The following is a 21,837-nucleotide window of genomic DNA, read 5'->3' as shown; positions in this document are numbered from 1 at the left end:
AGAGTTTGTTGAGCTGCCCGTGTCTGTAGCTGTAGTATGACGTCCCTTGGGGTGTCCGCCGGGGTTTTTGCAGCCCTCGGGATGCGGTAGATCCCGTCGATCACGGCTAGAGTTGCTTGGGGTGATGTGAGTAGGGCGACAAGCAGTCTTCCGGCGTATTGCGGTAGGTCATTCGGGGTCACTGTCTCCGGGATTCCCCGGATTTTAACATTTCTGCTCCTGTGCCTGTCCTCTATCGCGTCGAGGCGGCCGGCAAGATGTGACTGGGCGCGTTGCAGCTCAGTATTTTGGGCTTCTAGCTGTGTGCATCGGGCTGTTAGGCCTTCGGAGTGTCCCTCTACGGTCTTGACTCTCCCCTCCACCGATTGAATTTCCTCACGCAGAGCGGCCACGTCTGCGGCAAAAAGCGTACGGAGGTTGCGGAGAAGGGCTTTAATGTCCCCCTTCGTGGAGGGTAACTCGTTGTCCTCGTCGGAGGAGGCCTGGTGTAAGCCCCCAGAGCTCGGGAATTCATCCAGCTCGTCCATAGCTTGTTCCTCGGAGGAGGCCGAGGTCGCGTCGCCATATTGTTTTGGTGCGGTGAGGCTTGAGGCCTTTGCGGGACGGAGGAGAAGGTCTCCGATATCGCGGGCCCCAGCTGGTTTTACGGTTCCCTGATGTTTAGTTTTCTTCCCCATCCTGCGATATCGTAGTTGGGGTTGATGATGGGGCTTTTAGGGTGAAAATATCGCTTTTTTAGGCTTGTTTCAGCGGAGCTGTGCTTGCATGCGTCTGTTCGCTTCGGCTGTTGGCTCCGCCCCCATCTATAATATTCTTAAACACATATTATATATGAATTTTCTGATTCGGTCTTCAGTTCTAGAGAAACCAAATTACATTACTAAAGACTCTACATATGAAATAGAAAGAACGGGGAACTCAAAGATCCTGGCAAAGAGTCTTCCAAAGAGACCCCTATCTCTTATTACATTGCATTAAAAGTGAGACGAAGAACCATATATGATGCTGAAAAAAAAGATTGTAGATAAAGATGATGATTGAGTGATTTATTAATATAATTGCACAAAGGATTGGGTTTGTTCAGGAGAATTAGTTTCCAATTGCGACCCTTACTTTATCATTGTAGAGGAGGTATTTTAAACTAACAAAACGATTCATAATATAGAAAACAAAGAGCAGCCAATAAAATGTTAATCGAAAACTATAAACTATAGGCGCTTACTAAAATATCAGAGTACAAGGCAGCAGTGAACCAGCAGGAATTCCCAACACCTGCTAACAGTGACCAGAAATGTAAAAAACAGAGTGGTAAACCATGCCAAAGAAGTATTAAAGGTAGATAAAATATTGTAATAGTATATACATACATACAGGTAATCCAATGACGTTGTATATAACCCTCAAGGGAAAAAATACAGAACAATAATAGTGCAATATGTCAATGATAAAATAACATAAATAAACTGTATAAAAAGACTAACTCACAATTTGCAGAGCTACTAAGAGCTCTGCCGTATAGCGCTTGGACAGTACATTCCCCGTCTTGGGTTTTATGGATGGTGGTATAGTATGGTGTCAAATTCTCCGCAATCTCATATGTAGGGAGAGTAACAGGTAGAATACAATGGTATAGTATGTACAGATTATTAAAAATGTATTAAAAAAAAAAAGGTATCCTTCTTACAATTTCCAGAGCAATGCCTTTCTCTGGGACTGGGAGCTTATAGTGGTATGATCCCCACCAAAGGATGTAGGAAGTAAGCAGGCTTCAAAATGTACCAGGAAGTAAGCAGGCTTCAAAATGTAAAAAAACTGGAACTTTATTTATACATAAAAATAAAATATATAAAAGCAGATAGTCTGTCTCTTACTTAACGCTTGTCGCCCAATCTGGGGCTTCTTCATTATAGCCCCAGATTGGGCAAAACGCGTTAAGTAAGAGACAGACTATCTGCTTTTATATATTTTATTTTATTTTTAACAGTCTGTACATACTATACCATTCTACCTTTTATTTTCCCTACATAAGCGATTGCAGAGAATTGGACACCATACTATACCACCATCCATATATCAAAAGACGAGGATTGTGCTGTCCAAGCGCTATACGGCAGAGCTCTTAGTAGCTCTGCAAATTGTAAATCAGTCTTCCTATTTACCTTTTATACAGTTTATGTATGTTATTTTATCATTGACATATTGCACTATTACTGTTCTAATAACATGTCAATAATGTCTTTGTTGCTAGGTAGTTTGGAATAAAATATAATCGTTGTACTTTTATGGAGAGTTGGCCAAATGTTTCACTTGTATAATGTTTGATATAGTCTGTTTGGGAATATTACTCCGGCATAGCAACAACATATCAATAACTGCTATTCTAAACATGTAAAAAAAAGGATAACAATCTGAGAATTCTCTATGAAATCAAAGAAACCTGAAATTATCCTGTATTTTCAATTATGTTTGGGATCACCTATTACTTGCAAAATTATATACAAACCAGTTTAAACTGATTAAAAATAAAATATATTTACATACTCGTTGACGTAGATTTGATAGTCTGCATAGAAACAGGAGTGTGGAAAAGTAAGGACTGGATTATGTTTCTTGGGCTAAAACATCGTTGTTTTTTTTTTTAAGTATTCCTTTCCATTTGTAATAATGAATTCAACACCTGATGTTTACTCAGTGTAAATCTGTCCAGTACTACTGGAAGTAGCTATTGTTATCAAATCAAAAATAAAAAGCAAGACTAACAGAATAAAAAAGTCCTTTAAAAAAATATGCAAGTTTAATTTAATCTATTTGATTATCAACTGTTTGCACATTGTTAATGAAGATAACCAATTTGTACTGATTCCTTTGAAATATATATTTATTTTTGTTTTTTAGTGCAAGTCTGCCCAGGTCCAAATTCCATTTCTAATGGAAGCTCCGGTCCCATAAAGGCACAATACATATACCAGGACTCTGTGACCTTCACATGTAATCCAGGTTTTTCACTTGTGGGGGTACCTTCAATATCCTGCACAGCAACGGGAACCTGGAGCTCAGCTGGACCTCAGTGCAAAGGTAATAGCTGCTTTCTCATAAAACAAAACTCAGGGACCTCAAGTCAGAAGAATGCCAGAGAAAAGAGAACAGTATTAAATAGGGGGAAGGAGACCCTAACTTTTATTACCCAACTAAAGTAAAATTACACATAGAATGACTAGTTGTTAATAATGTTCTAATTATTATGTCAAGAGAAGGCCCTCAAGATAGATGCTGGGAACCCTGTAAGTGATCAGGAGTAAGTCTAAATATACCACAAAAGATGTTATCTATGTATCTATATCTCATTGATAGGGAGGAACAAACAGGCTGATGTTAGACTCCAATCTATCTTTTGTCCTCCACATAGAAAAACGTAATCTAAGCTTTATCCAAAACTAGGTGCCCTTTACGTAAACAAATTCTGCCTAAGCCCTAGAGTAAAGTAAAATATTGTACAGCAAATGCTGATGCCAATCATTGATTATGGGGATGTAGTATATGCACCTGCACCGCAAACCCACCTTAATAAACTCAATACATTGTATAACTCATTCTGCTGCTTTGTGCCACAATGTAATTACATTGCAAAGATTGTTGTAGGAACCGCACTCAATCCCAGCAACCACCAGTGCTCCAGAACAGGACCAGCAATCCCAACACGTAAAGCCAAAAAAGAAATATCCAGGCAATCAAGTGTTAAAACCGCAGGCAGATTTTAATGGAACAAGGAAAGTAGCAACATTTCGACCTTCACAAAGGTCTTTGTCAAGCTATCACCACAGACCAAGCATAAGTGCATATATAGCAAAAGATGCAAAAAGAAATCAATAAATAATTCACGTAAGTGAGAGTCATTAACATAAATTAACACAAATTAATAAGTACAAAACAGTGCAAAACAAGCATAATATTTCTATAGATCTACCATATAGGTAATCCATAACTTACCCCTATGTGCCAAAGGGAGGAGAGACAAAAAAAGAGAAAACAAAAGAATAAAAGTTAAGAAATAAATAAAGTATAAAAAATAAAAAGGTTCCAAAGTATAAAGGCTTGTCAGAGCGCAGAAGGATAATTTCCAGTTTGTTGACACGCAGAGGGGCTTCTGGACGGCAAAGGGACCGCCCCTTCTACGGATCCATAGGAGATCCAAATCGAATGTCCGTTTGTGCATCCAAACACACGGACAGACATGCGCTCGAACGGATTATCAGTCAATAAAGGTAACTACCCATTCGTATGCCTCAGCACACGAACGGCATCCCATAGAGCCGCAGCACACGCGCACGAACAACATATTCGCGTACATACGCGGCAGCCCCACGGAACACCGCCCGTAAGCAACAAGACACAAAAGGCTTCCCCCAGATCTACAACATATGAACGACTTCACCAAGAACTACATGAAAGCGCACACATGCGCATAAAGAAAAACATGATCATAGAATAAATGTTGAGTTGAATGATAAGCCAAATAAGGCTTATCATTAATCAATATCAAAAAGGAAAATAACAAAAAAAGAAAAGGAAAAAGAAAAAAGAAGAAATGAAAGAGAAAAAGAAAAGAAAAGAAAAGAGAAAAATATGAAAGAGAAAAATAGAAAAAATATAAATAAATGAGATGAAATAAGATAAAATAAAAATAATAACAGAAAAAGAAAATAAAATAAGAAAAAATATAAAAATAAGAAAAAGAGAGTAAATATAAAATATAAAAATAAAATAATAAAGATAATGATATAAGAAAAAAATATAATAAAAAATAAAATAAAAATAAAAGATAAATAATAAATAATACAATGTACAATATAAAAAAATAAAAAATATAATAAAAAATAAAAAATAATGAAAAATAAAGATAAAAAATTAATAAGAAATAATAAAAGAAGAAAAAAAGAGAGATGAAAGGAAAAAACGTCAGTCTCTCACCAAGGCACAAAAAGAGGCAATCCACAATATACAATAATTACCTATACAATACATAATCAAAAAAGTAAATAACTCTTCAAGACCTTATAAACATTAGTGCATTGTATTGAGCTAGCACAGAATGTGTATCAATAGTAATCAAAATATAAGAGACACTCGTATAAAGCATTGTCAATCAATAATGTATTCATTAAAAACCTCTGGATATATAAAAAGCATAATATATGGAATTCAATATTATGTGCATCAGTCGCAATGCAATATGATGAAAAAAGGTTATAGAAAACAATGAACAAATACCAATAAGTGAACATAAGGTCCACGTGCTAAAGTGCAATGTAATTACATGACCCACCATTGTGACATGCTAAAAGAACTAAACTGGCTGTCGCTGGAATCCAGACGCACCCTTCAACTTTCCAGCCATGTTTTTAAAAGCTTTTCTGGGAAGCTCCCACCTTACTTAAGCAGAATGCTACCCCCGGCAGTTCCCACCTCATAAAACCTCCGATCCAGTACCAGCACTCTATTTAGTCTACCTCAATACAAAAAGAAAGCAGCCTGATCCTCCTTTTCCTACAGAGCACCAGAATTATGGAACGACCTCCCGCACACTTTCAAATCTTCCCCAAGCCTAAAGTCCTTTAAGAGATCCCTCTCCACATATCTCAAAACAGAATGCACCTGTCATGGTTGATTATATATTTCCTACATGTTGTTCTATGTAAAATTTTGTATATATTGTGTATTAATATTTGTAACGAACGCTGGTATAGTAGATACCCATTTGCCTATTTCCTCCAAAACTGCCTGAGCCTGAGTGAATATAGCTCGCAGTTCGGGTGTTGATTCAAACTATTTTTCATATGAATGGCAGTCTTCCAAGTGTATTCTCCCAGTAAAGTAGACAGGCACCCCAACATCAGCCAAAACTAGATGAAGGGTGTAACATGAATGATTTTAATGGGTGCCACACTGGCTTATGCAAGTCCCCATGCAAGGGTTACTCCCACATGGACCTTGTTGGTGATTCCAATACAAAGTTATACACCAATCACATTAGGTTTACAAAGTATAACACTCCCACAGTAAACACATAATCCCTCCTCTCTGCCTGGTAGATAATTGGGTCAGATACTGTAATAATTATCTCCAGGCATAAAAACTAATTTTTCCCCAAAACTTCAAAAGCGCCCCAAAATACATAACATCTCCATAAATATTATAACCCCTGATAGCCCTGATCTGGGTGACCAACATATCCAACAATCACCCACTCAGGGGTTTGGGAGTTTCATGGAGGTCTTAGTTTGACCGACTGCACATGAAGCCCAGAAACAGTTCCATGAGTTCAGGTTATGCGGTTGGTCTATTTCAGAAAGTCACAAACAGTACCCCTTGTGGGAACAAAACTACCAAACAGCGCTCTCCTAGCTGGTAGGGAAAAGGAAGCAGGCAAGTTAGAGAAGGGAGAAAGGAGGATAAATTTATTCAGCTCCTTTGCATGAAAAAAATAGAAGAGGGGTTGCAAATTAATCACCTGAGCAGGTCCAATATATATATATATAAATCCACCAAAATCACTATTTACATCATAAACCCTGTGAAGGGAAATGCAACTATAATAAAATGGTGACACATAGTTCTACCCAGGAAATGCTACCTATTTTATGTAGCCATAGACAAGAGTAATTGCTTGTCACAGTTAAAGTGCAAACATACATAGGGAAAAGTAAATAAATGAAGGTATCACTGACTAGTAAAGAAGCAAGTTAAACAGCCCCTCAAAAACAAAAAAACACAAAAAAATATATAAATGAAGCATGCACAAAGATAATTACCTCAGCACTGCAGTGAGATCTGCTAGTGTCCACCTAAACCTGCTAGCTCTGAACTATGACAAAAGAAATCAAAAGTCAAATCAATAGGTACTACCCATAGCGTGTGAAAAACAAAACAAATTCATAAATAAACAAACGGCACTATTCACATTTTGGTGTGTAGCGTGCTGTCGACGGGGGTCTAATGGAGGAGCTACGTACTTATTTGTTCATCCTTTATAAAAATATTTGTGAAATAAAATATTTGTAATGTAAAATTTTAGCCAGTATACAGTGATACAGTGTCCTTTATCTTACACTATTACATACAGAGTCTAAACACAAGGGGTTAAACATCCCTGCTCGGCTCTTTACTTCTTGAGAAACTCAAGTTGCTCTGCAGAAAGAAACAGAAAGAATTGAAGACTCAAAGATACTTGCAAATAATGTTCCAATCGACCTCTATCTATTTGCTCATTCCATTGAAAGAGAGATGGAAATAAAAACTTGTGATGCTGATAAAAAAAAAATAAGAAAAAAAGAAATGTTTCTAGATGAGGATGTGGGTGGAATCATTTGATAATGTATTTGGCCAAACGATCGGATTTAAGAGAATTTGTCGTTGATTCATCCTACAATTGTGATCCTTACTTTAGCATTGTAGAGGAGATAATTATAAAAGCAATTCATAATAGAAAGAACACAGTGTGACAAAGCAAAGTCATGTCTTGACTCATTCTTCATTACTCGGTGATTTGCAATAATGTCTACCCTTTGTACTTTTACCAAGAGTTGGCCATAATTTCCACTTTTACAATGTTTGATGTACTGTCTTTGGGGTGTGTTTCACCACTATGGCAACAACATATTAACAAATTTCATTCTGAACATGTTTAAAAAAAATACAACACATAAAAAACAAGGATTCAATGATTGTAACAAGAAAATTCCCTATATGATCAATGAAATCTGAAATGATGCTATACTTTAATTTATGTCTGGGATCACATTTTACTTGCAACATATTAGAAAATATATACAAACCAGTCTGCACTTATATTTTCAAATATATATTTTTGTTTGGCCCTTAGTGCAAGTCTGTCCAGTTCCAAAATCAGTTTCTAATGGAACCTTTGATCTGAAGAAGGCACAATACATATACCAGGACTCTGTGAAATATACATGTGATCCAGGCTTTATACTTGTGGGAGTAGCTACAATATCCTGTACGGCAACTGGAAACTGGAGCTCATCTGAACCTCAGTGCAAAGGTAAGGTGTTTGCTACTTCAAGAGAGAGAGTTTGCTTTTTGAGTTAGAGCTGGCAAAACTATTTTGATAAATATTGTCCATCCATTTTCTATTTGGACTGGTAGTCACTTAGCAAATATAAAGTGATTTACACAAAAAGGTAAACAGTTATTTATTGACTAATCTATAAGATCCTTAACCGCTTTACTACAGAGCACTTTTTTTTACTAAAAAAATAAAAGTATAATATTTATTTAATGCAAAGGATACATAGCTGGCATATAAACGTATTGAAACACAGCTATTTTGTATAAAGATTACTTTGCAGACAATCCTAAAAAGTTATACTATGTAAGTTTACACAATTCTGGTTTTTCACTTATTTATTTATCCTTTATATAAATATTTTTTAAATTAAAAGCTATAGACAATATGCAGTATCCTTTACACAATTCTTACAGGCTGTAGAATATTAGTATAAAAGCAAAAATTTAAATTTTCTTACATACTGTAGGTGTGACAAAATTGATAAATACAAATGACCAATTACCTCGCTGTACAAACCAGTTTGCACTTAATGTTTCAAATATATATTTTTGTTTGTTCTTCAGTGCAAGTCTGTCCAGTTCCAAATGTAGTTTCTAATGGAACCTTTGATCTGAAGAAGGCACAATACATATACCAGGACTCTGTAAAATATACATGTGATCCAGGCTTTATACTTGTAGGAGTAGATACAATATCCTGCACAGAAACGGGAACCTGGAGCTCAGCTGAACCTAAGTGCAAAGGTAAGGACTACTTGATACTTCAGGAGGTAAATCTAGTTTTAGATTTTTATAATCACGGTCCATTAATTTTTTATTTCTATTGTTAAATGTAACTCCAGATTAAATTGCAACAGGTGCATTTGCTTTAGAAATATTAGTAATTTGTATGTACGACTGATTGTAGTTGTACAGCACATTAAATAGTAATCTGTAAATGCATCCTCGGAAAAAAAAAGTAATTATAAGATGTAATAACTAAAAGACTTGGACATACTTTTTCTGAGGAACACATTTTTGTCTGAATTTCAGCTATTCATCCATTCACCCAAGTCAAATAGTCTAATTAGCTATTGATAGACTCATCTACCAGATCCCTAAACACATTCTAAATATATGGTAAAACTCTACCTGGCTTGGGTAATTACTGAGAAACTCAAATTAATGAAGAGTTCTGCAATAAAAAAAAAGGTCTATAATGATCCCAAAGATCCTGCCAAATGGTCCTCCAAATCGATCTTTTCCATAAAATGGGGTCAAGAGTAATGTATGACCCTCACCCCAAAAAACAAAAATCACAGAGATAATACTGGTCACTTTCTAATAATTTTTTTTAGAAAGACTGAGATTTTTAGTTGAAACTGCCAGTAAAGTTTAACTTCCAATTGTGACTGAACTTTAGCCTTGTATAAGCCATATTTTGTATCCCCAAAAAGTCTTGATTTATTAGTGTATATGATAACCATCAAACGCAAGAAAATGGTTTATTTTACATTTATATATATATTATTTTTAAATGAACTAGATTTTCTCATTTGAACAGCAGTATCAGATGAAGCATAAATATATAGCTCAGTGCAATAATTTTTCTGGTGTTAAGTGATGGAACAAAATGTAACTCAGAGAGCTATAATAATGTATCTATGCACTTGTATCAACTAGTACCAGGTGAAGGAAAAATAAATAACTGGTGGCTTTCTATTTCACGAGAAATCGAAATTTCATTAAGTTTGGTTTCTCAGGAAAAGATGGCCTTGAAGAATGGACATGCCGTTTTGCATGTACACAATTTCTTATGTACATAGCATAAAAGAGTTGCGTGACTGCAGAATAATCCAGAATTTTAACAGACAACATGTGTGTGTCTCTTCTCCTAGATATCAAGCATTGGGTGTACCTCTGATTGTTTTACTCTAAGTACAGGCTTGAAACCTTACATTAAGCCTTCAAAGTAGTAAACATGGAATGATGACACTTCATCCTCTCTGCTTTTCAACAGAGAGATTATACGGGGTATCAATTAGTCAATTAGAGTAAATGTGTCCCTCATGGAATATAGAGAGCTGTGAGCGACTGACTTTGTTTTTTAGTAGCAACTTCTTAGAAATTGGAAGACGTTAAACAGTTTTGTGCCAGGCAGTCATGCAAATGCAAACAGCAAATGTTTTTCTAAAATACTAACTGATCTGAAATAATGAGTCTTATTTGCATTTAGTGGCCCTGTTCCCTACTTCTATGCTGTTTAAGTTAGTTGCTCACCACTGTATCTGCAAAAATACTGGAAAATGTTTTTCTAACCAAACCAAAAAAATAAAAAGCAAGGATAACAAAGTAAAAATTACCTAAAAAAATGCACATTTAATTTAGTCTATTCGGATCATCAGCAGTTTGCAAAATGCTATAATATAAAGATAACCAATTTGTGCTGATTGCTTTTCTACGTATATTTATTTTCGTTCTTTAGTCCTCTGTCCAGTTCCAAAATCAGTTTCTAAAGGAATCTTTGATCCCATAAAGACACAATACATGTACCAGGACTCTGTGAAATATACATGTAATGAGGGCTCTACACTTGTGGGAATATATACAATATCCTGTACGGCAACTGGAAACTGGAGCTCAGTAGAACCTCATTGCAATGGTAAGGACTACATATTATTTCAGGAGGTAGATTACGTTTTATAACATTTTAAAAATTATTGCTATTTATTTTATATCAGTACTGATTAAATTATCCCAGCACTTACTCAAGATTAATTGGCAATAGGTGATAGGTGCACAAATTAATTATCAATACTTGTACTCAGTAGCTGTGTTTACTGTGCGTCACACACAAAATAATACTCAGTACTCTTTGGTGTAGGCAGAGATGATGGAGTAATTCATAATTTAGTTGTTGGAAGATATGCCATTTTTTTAAATGGACCTGCTAGTACACTGAACAAAATTATAAACTCAACACTTTCCCCATTTTTCATGAGCTGAACTCAAAGATCTAAGACTTTTTTTAAAAATCTGTTGTTACGGACCGTTTCAGCATAAAAGGGAATAAAATCCGTTTAGGCGATAATCCCCTTTTTACAGAAAGGCACAGCTACTGCAGAACATCAAAACTCACAAATTGGATAGAGGTGAATGCATCAAACTCCCGAACTGCATACCAGGGAGTAAGATAGCACTCCAAGCTGGAACCTCACAAATAGCTGCTAGCAGACGAATAGGAAAAGCAGACATCAGCTTACACTCCTTAGCAATCAATCTCCAACAGCATACAGTGAATCCCCCCAAGAACGAGACAAGGCTCCGTGTTGAGGGTCAAGCAGTGGTCTGTTTATTCAGGGCTACCTGTCCCTGTATTTATGCAGGTCTCCCACCTGGTGGACACTCCCCTAGGGGACCAGATGGAAGACTGAAACAGCAGACAGACATGTATCATTTTCGTACACACAGCCACAATACTTTCCCACCATGCATCTTGGTTTCCTCCTCCCTGCCCTGGAGATAATTAATGAAGTAATTCAATTATCTCCTAAGACAAAGGCCAGACTCCATTATGCACATGGTGACACAGAAACAGACTATCACTTTAAAATACATACAGACACATTTTATACACAAAACACAGACATGTAACATATCCCCAGATAGCTCAGGTCTGGGTGCACATTATTAGGTGAATGGCACCCAGATCACACAAATACATTTTAATTGCCATGGAGCCAAAGTCTTTAATTATACGAACAGGCTCCATGGCAGGCTATCTGGGTTACTACAGTTCACATAAAACAAACTACCGAATTTCCCTGCATTCACCAAATCCATACGAATGAGAACCAGGGGCTGGAGGTTCAGCGGTGCCTGCACGGAAAAGTGTCCGATTTTGGTGCATGAAAGCAGGGCAGAAAAGTGCTGACTGCCCGGGGAGCTCCAGACCAGCGCCACCTAGCGACCGCTAAGTGTAACAGCGGCCACACAGTTAACAGGCAATTAACCGCAGCTTCAGGGAGGTAAATTGGCAGCACACTCCAGCTTCTGGGTGGCCAATTAACAACGCCGGCTGGCTTCCCACGGCTCTGGGGAGGTTGGTGAACGGCTGTTTGTTTGGTAGATGAAATCTACCGAACTGCTGTGCAGAAAGGGAGAAATAAATCCTTCTGCACAGTAAAATTAACCCTTTAGCTGCCGGTCCATAGTCCAGAGGCAGCAGGCGGGCAACCAGGCTCCTCCAATACAATGTGGCGAGATTGGTTTCGTCACATCTGTGTTAGTGAGCACTTCTCCTTTGCAGAGATAATCCATCCACCTCACAGGTGTGGCATAGACAGCATGATTATTGCACAGGTGTGCCTTACGCTGGCCACAATAATAGGCCACTCTAAAATGTGCAGTTTTACTGTATTGGGAGGATTGGGGAGCGGGGCCAAAAAACAGTCAACATCTGGTGTGACCACCATTTGCCTCACGCAATGCAACACATCTCCTTTGCATAGAGTTTATCAGGTTGTTGTTTGTGGCCTCCTCTTAAATGGCTGTGCGAAGTTGCACTTGGGCCACTCGATCGACAACGTTGACATCAGCAAACCACTAACCCACACAATGCCATACACGCTGTCTGCCATTTGCCCTGTACAGTGAAAACTAGGATACATCAGTGAAGAGAACACATCTCCAAAGTGCCAGACGCCATCGAATAGGATCATTTGTCTACTCAAGTCGGTTACGACGACGTACTGCAGTCAGGTCGAGACCCCGATGAAGACGACCAGCATGCAGATGAGCTTCCCTAAGATGGTTTCTGACAGTTTTTTGCAGAAATTCTTTGGTTATGCAAACCGATTGTTGCAACAGCTGTCCAGTTGGCTGGTCTCAGACAATCTTGGAGGTGAAGATGCTGGATGTAGAGGTCCTGGAAAAAATGTAGTGTCCCACATAGGGACTGTGGTGTGTACAAGCGAACCTGAACAGGGGGTAACCCTAAGATTAAATAGTAAAGAGAAAATATATATGTCCAAGGGACAGAGTCACAATGGACACAAAAAGGTTTCTTGAAGAATATAATGCGATATGATATAACATTCAATAAGATAAATGTTATTTACTCTCTGGAAAAATAACATGTAACATCCATTTAAAAGAGCTATAAAGGGATAGAAGCTCTATATAAGGCCAAGAAGGGGGAAAGAGAGACTCAGAAATGGGCAGCATGGGCTATTTGGTGAATAATTGAAGGGGTTAAAATAAATACACCCACACAGAACATATATACCAATTATGGTTCCACTATAATACAGAATGATAAATGAACTTATAAACTAGAAGGGAATTTATCAATTTGTTTGTGGCCATAGATAAAGGCAATATAGACGCTCTATAAAGAATGCCACTTCCAGAGAGTAAATAAAATGTATCTTATTGTTTGCTATATTGTATTGCATTATATTCTACAAGGAACCTTTTTGTGCCCATTGTGACTCTGTCCCTTGGACATATATTTTTTCTCTTTACTATGTAGAGGTCCTGGGCTGGTTTGGTTACACATGGTCTGTGGTTGTGAGGCCTGTTGGATGTACTGCCAAATTCTCTGAAATGCCTTTGGAGCCGCCTCACAATAGAGAAATTAACATTCAATTCAAAGGCAACAGCTCTAGTAGACATTCCTGCAGTCAGCATGCCAATTGCACACTCAAAACTTGCGACATCTGTGGCATTGTGCTTTGTGATAAAACTGCACATTTTAGAGTGGCCTTTTATTGTGGCCAGCCTAAGCACACCTGTGCAATAATCATGCTGTCTAATCAGCATCTTGATATGCCACACCTGGGAGGTGGATGGATTATCTGAGCGAATGAGAAGTGCTCACTGACACAGATTTAGACCAATTTGTGAACAATATTTGAGAGAATTAGGCCTTTTGTGGACATAGAAAAAGTCTTAGATCTTTGAGTTCAACTCATGAAAAATGGGGGCAAAAACAAAAGTGTTGCGTTTATAATTTTATTTAGTGTAGATCTTGGCCTCCAGTTGTAACCACGATTTGAAATTATAGAAGTCATATTTTAAACCATAACATTACTGATACTTCATTTCAGTTTCTCGGTGTGCTGGCCCTATTTGTTACTTTTTGACTGTTGAGGTTAGTATCTCATGGGTGTATGTGCCATACAACAGTGTGACTGGAAAGTACCTGAGAATTATATTCTTACTAAACAAAGGATAGATAAATAAATTAAGCATAACAACGTGAAAAGTCTCTCTAAAAATAATGCAAATTGGAATTATTCTGTACTTTGAATACATGCACATATACATTTCTTTTTGTTCCTTAGTGCAAGTCTGTCCAGTTCTAAATTCCATTTCTAATGGAAGCTTTGGTCCCATAAAGACACAATACATATACCAAGACTCTGTCAACTTTACATGTGATCCGGGTTTTACACTTGTAGGAGTAGATTCAATATTCTGTATGACAACTGGAAACTGGAGTTCAGCTGTACCTGAGTGCAAAGGTAAGGACTGCGTTCCTCTTTAAGAGATAGAAATAGCTTTTTGATATAAATCATGCAGTAATGTCTGAGAAGTATTAACCATTCATTTTCCATTTGATACTTCCAGAATAATGGGAAATAGGTGCACAAACATATTGTCCAACCGTCCTGCTTGGAAAACTCCCCTTTCTATTGATAAAACCACTAAATACACACTATAAAGTTATGTCTGGGTATATAATGTTATGATGTACAACATTATATACAGCATCATTATTTAGCTTTTTAATTAGAAATCCAAATAACTGAAGTCACTGTGAATAAAAGAAGAATAATGAATGTGGATCTCCAGGATTCTGGACAATTCTCCTTCATTTGCTAGAATCTTTGAGATTATGACAAATCAAATCTCTACTTTTATTTTTTTTACAAGTAAGGTGAAGATTACTATATGATGCTGCCAACAAAAAAATGTGTAGGTGAATATGATAGTGGAGTCATTTAACAATTTATGTTTTTCAGAGGATTGGGCTTTTTTTTGGAGAATTTGCTAGTTAAATTTGCCTCTAATTACGACTCTTGGCTAAGCATTGTAAACGATATAATTAAAACAAAACAACAACAATTTTTTATTTTTTATAATAATACTAAAAAAACAAAAACACAGTGTGATTTGAAATAATGTCTTCTCCTTGCACTTTTAGAATTGGTGGCCATGTTTCCATTGTTATATCGCCTTTTAGGTTTATTGCTCCAACATGGCATTAACATATTGGTAAACGCCATTCTAAACACGTTAAAAAAAAAGATGACATCATGAAAAGTCATTCTGTACTTTCAATGGCATTATGGTTTACTTATTACTTTCCAAAGACAATGCACACAGATTTTTTTTCAAAATATATTTCTGTTTGTTCCTTAGTGCAAGTCTGTCCAATTCCAAATTCAGTTTCTAATGGAAGTTTTGATCCCATTAAGACAGAATATATATACCAGGACTCCTTGAACTTCACCTGTAATCCAGGCTATTTACTTGTAGGAGTAGATACAATATCCTGCACAGCAACGGGAACCTGGAGTTCAGGTGACCCTACGTGCAAAGGTAAGAACAATTTTTTTTTTATTAAATATTATTTGACATTTGTAATGATGAATTCAACTCCTTGCTATTCTAAGCAAACAAAAATAAAAACGAAGAATAACAAAGTAAATATCCTTTCTATAAAATGCAAATGTAATATATTCTATTGGACCATCATCTGTTTGCACAATGTTAGAAAATAAAGAGAACAAATTTATGCTGATTGTTTTTAAATATGTATTTATTTTTGTTCCTTAGTGCAAGTCTGTCCAGTTCCAAATTCCATTTCTAATGGAATATTTGATCCCATGAAGTCAGAATACATATATCAGGACTCTGTGAACTTTACATGTGATCCAGGCTTTGTACTTGAGGGAGCAGATTCAATATCTTGTACAGCAACGGGAACTTGGAGTTCATCTGAACCTCAGTGCAAAGGTTAGAACTATATGATACTTTGGTGGTAGATCTAGCTTTAAGCACAGAGTTAGACATTGTCAGGAACATTCTAAATCAACAATAAAAATCTTAGACAATGAAGATAAACTGGATTACATTGCTTGTTTTTATTCTTATTTGTTCCATAGTTCAAATCTGCCCAGTTCCAAGTTCCATTTCTAATGGAAGTTTTGATCCCATGAAGACAGAATACATATACCAGGACTCTGTGAACTTTACGTGTAACCTAGGCTTTATACTTGTGGGAGTAGATACAATATCCTGCACAGCAACGGGAACCTGGAGCTCAGTAGAACCTCAGTGTAACGGTAATGACCCTGTATTTAGAAGTAGATAGGAGATATTTGAAATTGACAAGAGAACCTCACAATACAAAAAAACAGTCACCTAATGCAGAAAATAGCACCAGAACTATTTCTTCTTAATCACTTCATCATTTGGAATATTGTCTTCCCTGAGTGCTGGCCATATTTTCAACTTTTTTAGTGTTTAAGGTTGGATCTCAAAAATGTCTGGAACAAGCATGCCATTTCTATATTGAAAATGTTGTTCTGAACATGTTAAAAAACCAAAAAGAGATAAAAGCAGCAAAAAAATCTTTCTCAAGTGAACGTAGAGTTGTAATTATAATTATTCAACCCCCACTGAATTTTACAGACTTTCAGCTGTTTGCAATGAGCAAATAAAAAAGCAAGTAAAATAGTTCAACACAATGAATGCTTCAAGTGGTTTCCCCAAATTCAACTGAAAATGCAACTTATAATTTGTTGTGTTGAGCAATTTCAATTGCTTTTGTTGGATTTGATCATTGTCTGTAAATCTTGACAATCAACCTGAATTTTAATAGGGCCGTTAGTTCAGGACCGTCAGCGGTAAAACGTGCGTTTGGACCGCTGGCGGTCCTGAACCGTCATAACGGTTTTGGGCAACTTACCTGATCGCCGTCGGTCCCACGGCGGCGATCAGCTCTCCTCCCGGTCCAGGGGGACTGCCTGTCTGCCCGGGCAGTCCCCCCTCGGCAGATCAGGACCCCACGGCCATGTGATCACTCGATCACATGACCGCAATAGGTGTCTGTGTATCTGCCTGCAGGGGGACTGTCTGTGCTGACAGGCAGTCTCCCTGCAAGTGAAAAATCATAAAATAAAGTTAAAAAAAAACAATCAGTGTAAAAAAAAATATAATATGTATATATATATATGATATATATATACATGTATTATATCTATATATACCTATATATAATATATGTATATATATCATATATATAATGTCATACTAAGTGTATTTTTATATTTATATATACGTATATTAATATAAAAATACACTTATATTTAAATTACACACGAATATATACAATATATATAATAACTATATATATGGTATATATATATTATTATAAAATACAAATAATATGTTAATAAAAATAAATAACAAAAAATAAAAATAATTTGTAATAATTAAAAAAAAAATTATATATATATATGCAATTTTATTCTAACAGTATTTTGATATTGATATATATATATATATATATATATATATATATATATATTTATATCAAAATACACTTAGAATGTAATGATATATATATCTATGTATAAATAAATAAATAAAAATAATACGAAATATACATATGTCCACATACATAATTACATAAATAATTTCATAAATATACACGTAGACGTCAAATATATAAATATGTATATATATTAAAATTATACGTGCATATTTATGTAATATTTTTACCTAATTAAGTAATTTTAATGATTGCAATTCGAGGGACCTGCCTGCCAACCCAGGCCGAAAGTCCAGATAATTTAATTTGCTAGCACTGTGTTTAACCCTGTAACTTTCTATGACACCCTAAATCCTGTACATGGGGGTACTGTTTTACTCGGGAGACTTCGCTGAACACAAATATTAGTGTTTCAAAACAGTAAAACATATCACAGCGATGATATTGTCAGTGAAAGTGAAGTTTTTTGCATTTTTCACACACAAACAGCTCTTTCACTGAGGATATTATTGCTGTGATATATTTTACTGTTCTGATACACTCATATTTGTGTTCAGCGAAGTCTCCTGAGTATAACAGTACCCCACATGTAGATGTTTTATAGTGTTTGTGAAAGTTACAGGGTCAAATATAAGGCTTGATTTTACTTTTTTTTTATTGAAATTTGTCAGATTGGTTAGGTTGCCTTTGAGAGCGTATGGTAGCCAAGGAATGAGAATTAGCCCCATGATGGCATACCATTTGCAAAAGAAGACAACCCAAGGTATTGCAAATGGGGTATGTTCAGCCTTTTTTAGTAGCCACTTAGTCACAAACACTGGCCAAAGTTAGCGTTTCTTGCATTTTTAACACACAAACAAATATAAATGCTAACTTTGGCCAGTGTTTGTGACTAGGTGGCTACTAAAAAAGACTGGACATACCCCATTTTGAATACCCTGGGTTGTCTACTTTAAAAAAATATGTACATGTTAGGTGTGTTTCGGGCATTTATGACAGATAACGGTGTTAAAATGTCACTATTGATACATTTAAAATATATATATATATTGAAACAGCAATTTCCTACTTGTATTTATAGGCCTATAACTTGCAAAAAAAAGCAATAAAGCATGTAAACACTGGGTGTTTTTAAACTCGGGACAACATTTTGAATCAATTTAGCAGTTTTTTTTCATTAGCTTTTGTAGATAAGTAAAAGATTTTTCAAGTAAAAGTCCAAAAACATGTTTTTTTTTTAATTTTTCACCATATTTTTTTTTTTTTAATACAATATATGACATAATACAAATAATGGTATGTAAAGAAAGCCCTTCTCGTCGTGAAAAAAACAATATATAACTTGTATGGGAACCGTAAATGAGAGAGCGGAAAATTACAGCTAAACACAAACACCACAAAAGTGTTAAAACTTCTCTGGTCCTTAATGTACAAACATCGCAAAAACAGGCCGGTCCTTAAGGGGTTAAGTTATGATCATCAATTACCTGGAAAATATTTCACAATATAAATATTCTAATTGAACTGATTGGTTTTATATTTATTAATTTATTTACTTGTTTGTTTGTTTGTTCTTCAGTGCAAGTGTGCGCTGTTCCAAACTTAGTTTCTCATGGAAGCTTTGATCCTAATAAAACTCAATACATATACCAGGACTCTGTGTTGTTTGCATGTGATCCAGGCTTTACACTTGTGGGAGTAGATACAATATCATGCTCAGCAATGGGAAACTGGAGTTCAACTGAACCCGAGTGCAATGGTAAGGAGTAAGTGCTGTTTTGGAAAGTGATTTTAGCTTTTTGAGTTAAAGCACACACTAACATTATAATCACTATTTTTTTGTCTTTTTTATTGATAATTTTACATATTTTAATTCAAAGGGTTAGAAAAAACAAAAATTTAGGAAAGGTGCAAATAATAAAAATTGAATCCACAGGGAGGGGCGAGGGAGGGAAGCATTAGAGGGAGTCATAGTGCCAGGAAAACTACTTTGTTCTCCTGGCACTATAGAGTTCCTTTAACCCCTTAAGGACACATGACGTGTGTGACACGTCATGATCCCATTTTATTCCAGAAGTTTGGTCCTTAAGGGGTTAAGGCAGTGGGAAGAAGGATAGGGATCAACTCAGATGACTATTTACCTGGATCTTTGCTGAAACCTTTCTTGTTGTTTTACATTTGATTCATTTGGTTCTTTTAAGGTCTCGCGGTCTGGCTGGTAGACAGCCATTAGAGGTGGAGTTAACCCACAAGGCTATTTACTGCTATTTATAAAAACTTCACTAATTAGCTTTGCAGTTTTAAGAGTACTGGGACACTTCACCCAGACCACATAAATTAGCACGAGTGCCTGGGCGCCTCTAGTGTCCCTTTAACAGTGAGGTGGATAATTATATATGATGCCGATAAATATAGCATGTGTCAGTGAGGATATTGGATGAGGATTTTGCTTTAAATATTTGCTTTTTCTTGCAAAATTGCTTTCACAACACCCCCTCTGAGCTATTCAGTGTCAGCAAAACATAAAGATATTTGCAGGACTACCTTATAAAATAGAATACAAATGAGTTTCAAAATATTTAAAAACATTCTGAAATGTGATCCTTATATCCCCACCCACTGATCCGTACAATTTAAAGTAAAATGTCAAAAAATAAGTACCCAAGAATTAAGGTGGAGCTGAGTGATCGTTTGTTGGGAGGATTAAATATCTTCATGCGATTCTGTCAGTAGAACGTGGCCTCAAGTTGTGACCTGGAGGTTAAAGAGATGATATTTTAAAACAGACACATACTTCATAATATGAAAATAATGAGTCATTAAACAAATAGAAGAAATAAAACGCCCAGCACACACGACAACTCAAACCAGATTTTTTTTATTCTTGTTAAGTGTTGAGCTAGCTGGAACAAAATGTTTTTTTATTACTTTCTTTAAATGTTTGCCCTGATTTTCTTTTAAACTGCTGGGGAATTGTTTTGGGGTGTATGACATCAATATTTGTGAGTATTGTTCTAAACACCAAAAAGTAAGGATTGCAAAGTTAAAAAAATACTCTAGAAAATTTATGCAAACTGAAATTATTCTGTACTTTGTAAATGTGTTGGATCATCAAATACTACAACACAGATAAACCTGTTTATTATGTTTGTTTTTAGTGGAGGTCTGTCCCATGCCAAATTCAGTTTCTAATGGAAGTTTTGATCCAATGAAGGCAGAATATGTGTACCAGGACTCTGTGAACTTTACATGTGATCCAGGCTTTATACTTGTTGGAGTAGATTCAATAACCTGTACAGCAATGGGAAACTGGAGTTCAGGTTATCCTACGTGCAAAGGTAAGAACTGCCTTATATATTAGGAACCTATTATTTGCTCCATAGTGCAAATCTGTCCAGTTCCAAAGGTTAGAAATGCCTTATATTGCAGGGGCTAATATACATTTATTTTTTTAATGAAAATAATTACTTTTCTATTTGCAATGATGGATTCAACTAATGTTTTTTCCTCAGTGCAAACCTGGCTAATTCCAAATCCAAAGTTTAAAATGTCAGCTTTGATCCCAAGAAGACAAACTACACGACCTGACGATTCTCTGTAACATTAGTGAGATCTGAAGTTATATTGTAATGTGAATAGTATATTGGATCACTTATTCCTTGCAAAATCTTAGACAATGTACATTGATTTTTTAAAAATCTATTTTTATTTGTTCTATAGTGCAAGTGTGTCCAGTCCTAAATTCAGTTTCTAATGGAAGTTTTGATCCAACGAAGGCAGAATATGTGTACCAAGACTCTGTGAACTTCACATGTGATCCAGGATTTATACTTGTGGGAGTAAATTTAATATCCTGTACAGCAACGGGAACCTGGAGCTCAGCTGAACCTCGGTGCAAAGGTAAGGACTCCATCTTATTTTGAGAGGGCTAAATCTATCTTTTTGAGCTAAAATGTCACTATAATTTTGAGAGTTTTGTATCCATGCATTTTCTGTTTGTCCATGATGTTAATTTCCTACTCGTTTTGGGGTAAATATGCAATAAATGTACAGATGCATTATCAAAACGATTACTTGGTTAAACAGGTGGAGTCACAAACTTAATGTGCTTGCTGATTGCACTGGTTTCCTGGATAATTATCCCACTTTAAGTACTTTAGGCCACTCTTCAGAATACAACACATTTATACATACATTGATGTATATAA

At 35.9% G+C, this 21,837-nt stretch overlaps 1 protein-coding gene across 1 annotated transcript in view; it reads left to right on the top strand.

The window, feature by feature from the left end:
- LOC134577074 (complement receptor type 2-like) overlaps nt 1-21,837 on the top strand; it is a 117,307-nt gene that overhangs the window by 68,453 nt on the left and 27,017 nt on the right. The window contains exons 19-22 of the mRNA XM_063435716.1: nt 7,880-8,059; nt 8,650-8,829; nt 15,910-16,089; nt 16,239-16,418. Coding sequence (XP_063291786.1) covers nt 7,880-8,059; nt 8,650-8,829; nt 15,910-16,089; nt 16,239-16,418 — 720 coding nt within the window. The remainder of the gene's footprint in view (nt 1-7,879; nt 8,060-8,649; nt 8,830-15,909; nt 16,090-16,238; nt 16,419-21,837) is intronic.

The sequence above is a fragment of the Pelobates fuscus genome, chromosome 11 (assembly GCF_036172605.1).
Source record: "Pelobates fuscus isolate aPelFus1 chromosome 11, aPelFus1.pri, whole genome shotgun sequence".
Classification (NCBI taxonomy): domain Eukaryota; kingdom Metazoa; phylum Chordata; class Amphibia; order Anura; family Pelobatidae; genus Pelobates; species Pelobates fuscus.
Note: the sequence above shows the minus strand (reverse complement) of the source record. Positions and strands in the feature narration are given on the sequence as shown.